General features: G+C 40.4%; 1 protein-coding gene across 3 annotated transcripts in view; it reads right to left on the bottom strand.

Annotated features, from left to right (window-relative positions):
* LOC129841241 (uncharacterized) overlaps window positions 1–5,729 on the bottom strand; it is a 48,421-nt gene extending 42,692 nt beyond the window's left edge. For all 3 annotated transcript variants that reach the window (XR_008757296.1, XM_055909415.1, XM_055909414.1), the window contains exon 1: window positions 5,462–5,729. Coding sequence is in view for 2 of the 3 variants with exons in the window: in XM_055909415.1 (XP_055765390.1) it covers window positions 5,462–5,729 (268 nt within the window). In the remaining variant the exon portion in view is untranslated. The remainder of the gene's footprint in view (window positions 1–5,461) is intronic.
* Window positions 5,730–13,019: the final 7,290 nt, after the last annotated feature.

Raw genomic sequence — 13,019 nt, 5'->3', positions numbered from 1 at the left:
TGACACCCTTGATAAAGATGAGCAAAAATGTCTGTATAAAATAAATCATTCAAAATAGTGAGCTACATTGTCAAAAAAAAGGAAATTATATTATTTTATACTAATACAATTGCTCAGAGAACGATATTTTGTATAACATCCCTGTTTTCAATACCTTTCAATACTTTACCTTGCGAGGATAATGGCACAGATACCTTTTCTTACACCATTCCTACATACAGAATCCTTCCAGATCCTTGATATCCTTCATTTGCGCTTATGGACTGCCCTCTTCAATTCAAACCATAGGTTTTCAATGGGTTTCAAATCCAGAGACCGAGATGGCCATTGCAAAATGTTGATTTTGTGGCCAATTAACCATTTATTTGTGGATTTTGATGTGTGCTGGATGATCCACTTGCCGCCGAGTTTCAGCCTCCTGGCAGAGGCAACCGGGTTTTTGGCTGAAATCCTGGTACTGGGTCATGATGCCGTTGATATTAACAAGGGCCCCAGGACCAGTGGAAGCAAAATAGCCCCATAACATCAAAGATCTACCACCATATTTTACAGTAGGTATGGGGTTGTTTTCTACTAATTTCGACGCAAAACCCACCACTTAACCAGCATGGTTACCACAGCATTCTGCAGCGATACGCCATCCCATCTGGTTTGCGCTTAGTGGGATTATCATTTGTTTTTCAACAGGACAATGACCCAACACACCTCCAAGCTGTGTAAGGGCTATTTGACCAAGGAGAGGGATGGAGTGCTGCATCAGATGTCCTGGCTTCCACAATCACCCAACCTCAACCCAATTGAGATGGTTTGGGATGAGTTGGACCGCAGAGTGAAGGAAAAGCAGCCAACAAGTGCTCAGCATATGTGGAAACTCCTTCAAGACTGTTGGAAAAGCATTCCAGTTGAAGCTGGTTGAGAGGATGCCAAGAGTGTGCAAAGCTGTCATCAAGGCAAAGGGTGGCTACTTTTAGAATCTATAATATATTTTGATTTGTTCAACACTCTTTTGGTTACTACACGATTCCCTATGTGATATTTCATAGTTTTGATCTCTTCACTATTATTCTTCAATGTTGAAAATAGTACAAATAAAGAAAAACCCCGGAATGAGTAGGTGTGTCAAAGATGTTGACTGATACTGTATTTTAAACAATTGGATCCAATGAACTGAGCAGGCTGGGCTAACATGCTTATATCCTTGCTTGGACTTTCTAAATATGTGCATTCATTTAGAATGCTGCGCTCTTATTATTTCTATTAATATGATCGATTAATGTTATTTTTTTCCCCGGACCATTTTCCATGTTATTTGGTTAGTTCTCTTAAAAAGCACCCTCATAGATATGCAATAGACCAACAGGGCTTTGAATGTGTTAGTGAAGGGTGGCAGTATTGAATTATGTTATCATGGGACTGCCCATATTTCCCTCTGGCCTACGCCAATTGGCGGCCAAGGGTTTGCATGGGGGGAGGTTTTAGTGGCTGGAATATTAGGACAATTGGAGGTTTACAAAGTTGCAGCTACAGTATGCTTAACAGTGCAAATATTATGGAACTTATGGACACTTAATCATCATGTTTTTTAATGGTAAGTTTACAAACATCAGTTGTGGTAAGTATAATTGAAACTTGGGTATCATTATGGTAAGTGGGAAAATAAGTATAGCCAGTTACAATTATAATGGCTTAGCAGATCACAAAAAAGAAGACACATTTCTACCTGGCTAAAAGAGAAAGAATATACATTTACATTTAAGTCATTTAGCAGACGCTCTTATCCAGAGCGACTTACAAATTGGTGCATTCACCTAATATAATATATATTGTTTACAGGAAACTCAATCTACATATATAGATGAGGTTGGGTGGAAAAAGGACTTGGAGGGAAAAAATTTTTTTTCATGGGCAAAGAAACTCAAAAGGGGTGATTATACTAATTAATAAAAAATGTAAGCCGATTGTTCACACTGCAAACAGATCCTCAAGGAAGATGGATTATTTTAAATATGTTATTGGACCCAAAACAGATCTGGTTAATTCATCTATATACGGGCAAAATAATGATGATCCACAGTCCTCGAAAATATATATAATAATCTATTGAGCTCACAAGCAACGAATTAATCTATTATTATGGTGGGAGATTATAATACGGTTTTAAGTACCTCAATGGATCGAAAAGGAAATCGCACTACAAACTATCACCCTCAAGCACTTAAGGAGATCACAAATATCATGGATAAAATAGAACTAGTGGATAAATGGAGGCCGAAAAACCCTGACCTAGTGAGATATACAAGGGGGATGCTTAAACAATCTAGCCGTCTTGATTACTTCCTGGTCTCATTCTTGCAGGCGTCAAAAGTTTTTTTTAAAGTGTTAATAGGAGACCGAATGCGATCGGACCATCTAAATTGGCCTCCATAACTCTTACAGAATTTCCATGTGGGCTGGGATATTGGAAATGTAATCAAAGATTATTGGATGAAAATTTGTTCTTAATTAACTAAGACAAAATAATTAATAATAATAAGATCCCCTTATTATATGGGACACTTTTAAATGTACTTTTAGAGGCCTTTCAATACAATACAAATCAAAGCAGGTTAGGTCAAAAGAGATTAGACTAATAAAGGAAATAGTGGAAATAACAGCGCAGGTAGATGGTAATGGAAACTGCACTATAGAGGTTAGAGGAAAAACAAAAACAATTGGAGGTTCTTATTCAAGAACAATCAAGTGTAATATATTACAAAAATAAAGCGAATTGGATGGAAAATTGTGAAAAATGCACTTTTCTTTTTATTGAATCTTCAACATAGAAATGCTATCAAAATGAATTTACAGAAACTCATTACAAATGATGGAGTCATCCATGATTCACCAAATTATATTTTGAAAGAGGAGGCAAAATATTTTAATTATGTTTTCTTTTCAGTCTTCTCCATTTCCACTGAATGATGTTAACTGTAAGGATTTCTTACCTAATAATAATGTAAAATTAACAAATTTACAGAAAGACCTGTGTGAAGGCCAACGTACAAAAGAGGAACTGTTTGAGGCAATTAAATATTTTAAATCTGGATAAACACCAGGGCTTGACGGTATACCAGTAGAGGTACATCAGAACTTTTTTGATGTTCTCAAATATCAATTTTTTGCATGTTTTAATTAATCCTATATCATTTTTAGACTTTCAGGTACTCAATAAGGTCTGGTTTTATTACTACTAAAACAGGACCCAGGTGGTAAGTATAAAGACGCAGTCCATTTAAAAAACTGGAGGCGTCTTATACTTTAATGTTGTGATGCGAGAATCCTGCCGAAATGCAGAGCACATAGAATATTTTTTTTTATACCAGATTTTGTTCATCCAGATCAGATAGGTTTTTTACATGGACGATATATTGGAGATAATATACGACAATTACTTGAAACAATTGAACATTATGAAACATCAAAGATACCAGGCCTGGTCTTCATAGCAGATTTTGAAAAGACGTTTAATAAAGTACGACTAGAATTTATATATAAATGCCTGGATTACATTAATTTTGGTGAATCTCCTTTACAATGGGTTAAAGTTATGTACAGCAACCCCAGATGTAATATAGTAAATAATGGTTACTTCTCAGAAAGTATTGAGCTTTTAAGAGGAGTAAAACAAGAATTTCTGTTGTTTCCATATCTATATACTACAGTATCCCAGCAGCACTTCCCGTCCCTCTTTTTTCTACACATTTACTCATGTTCTTATGCTGATTCAATTTAAGTCCAGGTTACATTTTGTAACATGCAATATCAAGAGTAATGCAGTCATCTCCTGATAAACGAGTGAGTGAATGCATGTGTTAATGTACATAATGCATATACTTAAACGCAGACTCGGTGATATGACGTGACCACAAACAGTAGTGTGAACCACCCTCCAAGATCTCACTTTTCATTACATTATCTACAGCTACTGTTATTGTCATGTTGGTTAATCTAATCTGTAAAGAACTTGTGCTTGCCATTTCATCCTGGGCACAGTGAGATACACAGATGCGCTACTTACACTAGCACTGCAAACACTCCCAAGAGCGAAGAGAGCATCTGTGCCTGGACTTAGCAATCTCCTTCTTCAAATCCCCCTTCCGACACTGGCTGCCTGTAGAGGGCAAGTGACGGGCAGAACCACCCGTAGCACCCACCTCCTCTCTATCCCACATGCCAGAAGAGATATAGCAAAAAAAATCGCCCATACCCTATTTCTGCCAACTCTGAGGAGTCTCATTCATACTTTTGTTTTCTCAACTAAATGGTGTTTTATTGTTTATGTTTCGATGTTAGCCTATACCCATATATTTAATTATATAACTGCCATGTGGGTCTATTAAATAAAATAAACAAGTTCATGACACATCTGTTCCAGAAAAATAGAAACCTTTTACATTTTTCTATAATTATTGCCAGGTTGGTTTTCACAGGCTGTTCATTTAATTAATCAGTTAGGTTAATGCATTGTTGTGAATCCCTTTTTGGTATTTGTGATTTCAACATTATTCAACTGTTTGTTATGTCTTGTATTATATACAACCACAAGTGTACTACTGTAGTACTGAGCTATGCCTATGCCACGTGGTGGAGGGAGACAGGGAAGAAAATAATCATAATAGGACTAATGAAAGCATACTTTAGCGTAAGACAAGACATGGGGAGGTAAGCTCAAAATAAAAACATGCCAGCCAGATGAGCCAGTGTATGAATTGGATTGCACATTAATGAATTGATAATAGCTGCATAGGAGCTCACTTGGCGATCTGAAAGCTAAGTTAATAATGTGGAGTTTCCACGTTTTTATGTTGTTGCTATTTTGAATCGTAGAACTCTTTTTAGCAGCGTAACTGTCACCGAAATCAACTTTGTTTACATACCGGGGATGAAAAGAACAGTTTTGGATGTAATGAACTCCAAAATTGGACGCATTAGCTCATCACACCATTGATATAGCAATGGACGCTGACAATTAATTGAATGTTTATTGCAACGCAGGGGTGGACACATTTTAGCAAGTGGACAGTATTTGTCATGACAGGCCATCAACCTTAAAACGTTTTTTTGGGGGGGGGGGGGGCAGTTGCCGGTTCGGTAATCCGGCCTTGGATGTAAGGTAATACTACTCATTACTTATTGATATACTATTTATTGATTATGTTCCATGCATCACATTCTTTTATTGAGTGTGACAGTAAATCAAGAATCTGGTTAGAATTTGCTAAAATAATATGCTCTTAATTGACCTGCCTGATAAAATAAAAACTGCACGATAGCTAGCTACGTACTTAAGTGTTCAGGGGAAGTATTGAATACTACTATCCAAAAACTGACCAAGACCCAATTCTGGGTAACACGTCTCAACACATGCGCATATGGGAACGGGGCGACAGGCTCCGCAGCCTTGGCCATCTGCTAAATGTACCTCTTGCCATTCCTCTGTATCGGTCGAGGAACTTGACACTATTCGGACTGGCGGGGACGCGCTCCCGTGCCACCTTCATTTCTACTTGCTGTAGTTTCCTCCGCAATGTCCTGGTTTCTTTCTGGCTTTGAGTTATTTCCAAACGAAACACTGCATAGTCGTCGTCTACGAGTTTACAGATTTCTGCAACAGCTGCATTCGCTAACACCTCCATGATGGAGGCTATTTGAGTGTGAAAAACCATAACGTTACTGTTACAGTTAGCCATTGTTAGCTAATGTTAACCAGATAACATCTATCAACCAAGTTCTGTCTCCAACGCGAATTAAACACTACCTGGGGTAAGTATGTGATGCTGTGCAGCTAAATGAGTCATATTTTGAGTTCCAGGGTAATAATAATTGTCTAAATAACAACAATAAAAACGCTAGAAACGTAGAAACTGTTCTTAGTCACATCACTTCCGTTTACACTGAAGAGAAATTATCTTATTGGTTGGCGTCATAGTCCAAAGGGTGTGGTTAAATGAAAAAGTATGCGCTCTATTCTTTTAAATACGGTACTGCTTATTACATCAAATCTCCTATGATCTGCATCAAGCTGAGAGCAGACTTCTTTAGAAAGAATAGAGTGGAAAATAATGACTTAATTCCTTAATTCCACTCAGTATTTGATTTATTATGGATCCCCATTGGCAGCAGCTACTCTTCCTGGGTTCTGGCTAAATTAAGGCAGTTATACAATTTTAAAAACATTACAATACATTCATAACAGATTTCACAACACACTAAGTGTGTGCCCTCAGGCCCCTACTCCACTATCACATATCTACAACACGAAATCCATGTGTACAGTGCATATGTTATCATGTGTGTGTATGCATATGTCTGTGCCTATGTTTGTGTTTCTTCACAGTCCTCATTGTTCCATAAGGTTGATTTAAAAAAAAATCTGTTTCTACTGCTTGTATCAGTTACCTGATGTGGAATAGAGTTCCATGTAGTCATGGCTCTGAGTACTGTGCGCCTCCCATAGTCTGTTCTGGACTTGGGGACTGTGAAGAGAACTCTGGCATGTCTTGTGGGGTATGCATGGGTGTCTGAGCTGTGTGCTTGTTGTCTAAACAGACAGCTCGGTACTTTCAACACGCCAATATCTCTCACAATTACAAGTAGTGATGAAGTCGATATCTCATCCACTTTGAGCCAGGATAGATTGATATGCATATTATTCATGTTTTCTCTCTGTGTACATCCAATGGCCAGCCGTGCTGCCCTGTTCTGAGCCAATTGCAATTTTCCTAAGTCTCTCTTTGTGGCACCTGACCACACGACTGAACAGTAGTCCAGGTGTGACAACTAGAGCCTGTAAGATAAATATTAAACTGTCCTTATTCTAGCGTAGATTTACTGTCTCTCTATAAACAGGTATTTACACAAGTACAGTACCAGTCAAAAGCTTGGACATACCTACTCATTCCAGTTTTTTTTTTTTTTTTATTGTAAAAATGTTCTACATTGTAGAATAATAGTGAAGACATAAACTATGAAATAACACATGGATTCATGTAGTAACCAAAAAGTGTGAAACAAATCAAAATATATTTTATATTTGAGATTCTTTAAAGTAGCCACCCTTTGCCTTGACAGCTTTGCACACTCTTGACATTCTCTCAACCAGCTTCACCTGGAATGCTTTTCCAACAGCCTTGAAGGAGTTCCCACATATGCTGAGCACTTGTAATGATTTAACTATTCAAATGATGTCCGGACAGTCGAACTACATGTGTTTTAAAGAAAACCTAATTTTTTACTTCAATGGAGACATGCTCACGGGTGCGCTGTGCTCGGCTTGTTTCGTCAGAAGAGTAGGGAGGGGCGAGAGAGGAGCAGGGGCCGGTGTGTGTGTGTGACAGTCAATATGTGGCACAGATGGAGAGCGAGAAAGTAGCCAAACCGACTTGCGCTAGTTAGACAAACTTGATGCTGCCTTACATATCTATCATACCATCTGGTAGTGCCTGTCTTAACTGCATTTAATTTTTGTAAAGAAGCTAGTTAGCTACAGTAGCCAGCTAGCTAGCAAAAGTAGCAAGGCTAATTGAGGCTATTTTGCTTTGCTCCCAATACTTGGCTTCAACAACCCCATTAATATGAAACAGCCTACCTGTTGGTTGATCGTTGTAGACAATTAAATTCTTCAATTGCATTTTGCATTGATTAGAAATCTCCGATTTCACTTGCTACGCATGGAGCCTCTGAATGTAGCGCCACTTTGATTGACGACAATAAGAAAAAGCTACACCTGTGAAACGTGTGTAGGTTACCTGTGCCTCTTTTTTATGGGGTGCACTCATAAAAACTGTAATAAAATGGTATTAACATTTTTAATGTAATGGTCTATGCTTGTAGGCTGTAGAAATGTCACACATATAATTGTATTTAATTTGAGACAAAAGCCTTAGTTGTTAAAGTAGGCCTATATGTTTCTCTCAAATGAATACTCTCCCAAGTAATTCAATACTAATGTCCATGGATATTTGAATAACAGTGCCCATACCTAAATCAGTCCCTCCAATGATAAAAATAACCATGTCATTCAGCACAGAGTAAATTTTGCATTTAACCTCAACAAAAAGGTCATACTCATATAAGGTGAAGTACAGTACTTTGATTGCACCACAGATACATGTGACAAGGATAATAACTTTTCTCACTATGGTAACACTTTACCTTTTCTGTGAATCTGGTACCCTCACTTTGATAGAATACTTTTGAAAAGGTTCAACATTAGATTACACACAGCTTCACTACTTGAATTGAGGCACTATGGTTTCCTCATTTATAAAACACCAGCATCATGGTTGTAAAGATGGGGAGAGGTCTGTCCATGATAAAGAGATGCTTAGCTTTTTTTGACACCACAAAGCAAGTCATGCAGGCTCTAGAATATTATCTCTTATCTTGATTATTGTCCAATGATATGGTCAAGTGCTGCAAAGAAGGACATAGTTAAGCTGCAGCTGGCCCAGAACAGAGCAGCATGTTTTGCACTTTGTAATCAGAGGGCTAATATCAATAAGCCAGTCTCTCTGGTCATAAGAGTTGAGGAGACTGACTGCATCGCTTCTTGTTTTTATAAAAAACATGAATGTGTTGGAAATTCCGAATTGCTTGCATAGTCAACTTACACACACACACTTACGCCACCAGGGGTCTTTTCACAGTCCCCAGGTTCAGAACATATTCAAGGAAATGCACAGTATTGTACAGAGCCATGATTGCATGGAACTCCCTTCCATCTCATATAGTGCCAGTGAACAGCAGACCTGGTTTAAAAAAAAAAAAAGCAACACCTCACACCTCTCCCCCATGTGACCTACTTTTTTGGTGTATGTACTGACATCCACCAATCAGGCCTTTATGGTAGTGGCTAGATGGAAGCCACTCCTCAGCACCTCTCCCCCATGTGACCTACTTTTTGTGTGTACAGTGCATTCAGAAAGTATTCAGACCCCTTAACTTTTTCCACATTTTGTTACGTTACAGCCTTAGTCTAAAATATATATATATTTTTTTAATTCTCAATCTACACACTACCCCATAATGACAAAGAAAAAACAGGTTGACATTGGTAATTTATTAAAAATAAACTGAAATATGACATTTACATAAGTATTCAGACCCTTTACTCAGTACTTTGTTGAAGCACCTTTGGCAGTGATTACAGTCTCGAGTCTTCTTGGGCAAGACGCTACAAGCTTGGCACACCTGTATTTGGGGGGTTTCTCCCATTCTTCTCTGCAGATCCTCTCAAGCGCTGTCAGGTTGGATGGGGAGCGTTGCTGCACATCTATTTTCAGGTCTCTTCAGAGATGTTTGATCGGGTTCAAGTCCGGGCTCTGGCTGGGCCACTCAAGGACATTCAGAGACTTGTCCCAAAGTCACTCCTGCGTTGTCTTGACTGTGTGCGTAGGGTCGTTGTCCTGTTGGAAGGTTCACCTTCACTCAGTCTGAGGTCCTGAGTGCTCTGGAGCATCAAGGATCTCTCTGTACTTTGCTCCGTTCATCTTTGCCTTGACAAGTCATACAGTCCCTGCCGCTGAAAAAGATCCCCACAGCATGATTCTGCCACCACCATGCTTCACTGTAGGGATGGTGCCAGGTTTCCTCCAGATGTGACGCTTGGCATTCAGGCCAAAGAGTTCAATCTTAGTTTTATATGGTCTGAAAGTCTTTAAGTGCCTTTTGGAAAACTACAAGTGGACTGTCATGTGCATTTTACTGAGGAGTGGCTTCAGTCTGGCCACTCTACCATAAAGGCCTGATTGGTGGAGTGCTGCAGGGATGGTTATTCTTCTGGAAGGTTCTCCCATCTCTGCAGAGGAACTCTGGAGCTCTGTCAGAGTGACCATCGGGTTCTTGGTCACCTCTCTGACCAAGGCCCTTTTCCCCCCAATTGCTCAGTTTGGCCAGCTCAAGGAAGAGTCTTGGTGGTTCCAAACTTCTTCCATTTAAGAATGATGGAGGCCACTGTGTTCTTGGGGACCTTCAATATTGCAGAATTTTTTTGGTGCCATTCCCCAGATCTGTGCCTTGACACAATCCTGTCTTGGCGCTCTACGGACAATTCCTTCGACCTCATGGCTTGGTTTTTGATCTGACATGCACTGTCAGGCCTCCCGGGTGGCGCAGTGGTCTAGGGCACTGCATCGCAGCGCTAGCTGTGCCACCAGAGATTCTGGGTTCATGCCCAGGCTCTGTCGCAGCCGGCCGCGACCGGGAGGTCCGTGGGGCGATGCACAATTGGCCTAGCGTCGGCCGGGTTAGGGAGGGTTTGGCTGGTAGGGATATCCTTGTCCCATCACGCACCAGCGACTCCTGTGGCGGGCCAGGCACAGTGCACGGTGTTTCCTCCGACACATTGGTGCGGCTGGCTTCTGGGTTGGATGCGCGCTGTGTTAAGAAGCAGTGCGGCTTGGTTGGGTTGTGTTTTGGAGGACGCATGGCTTTCGACCTTCGTCTCTCCCGTAAGGGAGTTGTAGAGATGAGACAAGATAGTAATTACTAACAATTGGATACCACGAAATTAGGGAGAAAAGGGGGTAAAATTTAAAATTAAATTTAAATTTAAAAAAGACATGCACTGTCAACTGTGGGACCTTTTGTATAGACAGGTGTGTGCCTTTCCAAATCATGTCCAATCAATTGAATTTACCACAGGTGAACTCCAATCAAGTTGTATCAATGGAAACAGGATGCACCTGAGCTCAAATGTCAAAACAAAGGGGCTAAATACTTATTTACATATGGTATCGGTTTTTTCTTTTTAATAAATGTGCAAAAATTTCAAAAGTATTTAGCTGAGAAATTGTTTATTTAATCCATTTTAGAATAAGGTTGTAAGGTAACAAAATGTGGAAAAAGTCAAGGGGTCCGAATGCTTTCCGAAGGCACTATATGTACTGACATCCACCAATCAGGCCTTTATGTTAGTGGCCAGACAGAAGCCACTCCTGGGACTGTATGTACAACTGATAATGCAAACAATCATGCACACTACATTTTTTGTCTGTAATGTATTTTTCATTATGTGTCAGACCCCAGTAATGCTAACTGTCGCCAATGGCATCGGCTAATGGGGATCCTAATCAAATCAAACAGGAAAGGGTTGTCAGACACCATCCCACCAACCATCAGTATATCTACTCTACATCATCATACTAATTATTTCCTCAGTTCACCTCATCATGCAGTTCCCTACTACACCCGAAACCAACAGAATTAACTACAAACTAGCACTACATGGAAGGATGTGGACTGTAGTGTGAGGGGATGACAGAGGCTTGCCTCATAGGAGACTGTTGCTGATTACTTCCCAGGTGTGGTGGGGTGGTCTCTCAGGCACTTATTGCTGCCAATGCGTCACCCAGGTGGTGGATGTTCCAGCCTACCTACAGAAGAGGAGGAGCTGTGAACTGCAGAGACAGATGTGCCTGATAAAGCTCTGGGCCTGTCTGGCTGATGTGTCTCCCTCCCTGGCTGTACCATCAACGCCGACTGCAATCAAGCTACTCCTTTACTGAACTGCATCATCATCTAGCTGTGACCCTCTCCCATGAACTGCCAGCTCCCTGAATTATTATTTTTTTATTTTTTTAAAGTGATAGGTTCTGTATGAAAAGTGCTATATGAAATAAATATATTATTATTACATATCATTGGGCTGTGTGCATTTTCTGCTGGTATATCCCGAGGTAGCTCCTACGCAGCTGGTTTCTCTGTGGGTTCAGGAAGAGGTGTAGTCTAGTTGTCCTCCATGACCACGGTCCCCTTAGGGTTCCCCAGACTCTCCTCACACCCCTCCTCCTGGAAGAGAGAGGTGATACAGATTACACAGACATACACTCCCTCTCAACATGGAGTGTTTACCCACCCCCACTATGTTAGCCCTATACTGTAGTTACAGAATGACATCATGGTGGACATACAGTGGGGCAAAAAAGTATTTAGTCAGCCACCAATTGTGCAAGTTCTCCCACTTAAAAAGATGAGAGAGGCCTGTAATATTCATCATAGGTACACTTCAACTATGACAGACAAAATTAGATTTTTTTTTCTCCAGAAAATCACATTGTAGGATTTTTAATGAATTTATTTGCAAATTATGGTGGAAAATAAGTATTTGGTCAATAACAAAAGTTTCTCAATACTTTGTTATATACCCTTTGTTGGCAATGACAGAGGTCAAACGTTTTCTGTAAGTCTTCACAAGGTTTTCACACACTGTTGCTGGTATTTTGGCCCATTACTCCATGCAGATCTCCTCTAGAGCAGTGATGTTTTGAGGCTGTTGCTGGGCAACACAGACTTTTAACTCCTTCCAAAGATTTTCTATGGGGTTGAGATCTGGAGACTGGCTAGGCCACTCCAGGACCTTGAAATGCTTCTTACGAAGCCACTCCTTCGTTGCCCGGGCGGTGTGTTTGGGATCATTGTCATGCTGAAAGACCCAGCCACGTTTCATCTTCAATGCCCTTGCTGATGGAAGGAGGTTTTCACTCAAAATCTCAAAATACATGGCCCCATTCATTCTTTCTTTACACGGATCAGTCGTCCTGGTCCCTTTGCAGAAAAACAGCCCCAAAGCATGATGTTTCCACCCCCATGCTTCACAGTAGGTATGGTGTTCTTTGGATGCAACTCAGCATTCTTTGTCCTCCAAACACAACGAGTTGAGTTTTTACCAAAAAGTTCTATTTTGGTTTCATCTGACCATATGACATTCTCCCAATCTTCTTCTGGATCATCCAAATGCTCTCTAGCAAACTTCAGACGGGCCTGGACATTTACTGGCTTAAGCAGGGGGACACGTCTGGCACTGCGGGATTTGAGTCCCTGGCGGCGTAGTGTGTTACTGATGGTAGGCTTTGTTACCAGCTCTCTGCAGGTCATTCACTAGGTCCCCCCGTGTGGTTCTGGGATTTTTGCTCACCGTTCTTGTGATCATTTTGACCCCACAGGGTGAGATCTTGCGTGGAGCCCCAGATCGAGGGAGA

The sequence above is a fragment of the Salvelinus fontinalis genome, chromosome 42 (genome assembly GCF_029448725.1).
Source record: "Salvelinus fontinalis isolate EN_2023a chromosome 42, ASM2944872v1, whole genome shotgun sequence".
Lineage (NCBI taxonomy): Eukaryota > Metazoa > Chordata > Actinopteri > Salmoniformes > Salmonidae > Salvelinus > Salvelinus fontinalis.
This window is presented reverse-complemented; position numbering and strand designations above follow the sequence as displayed.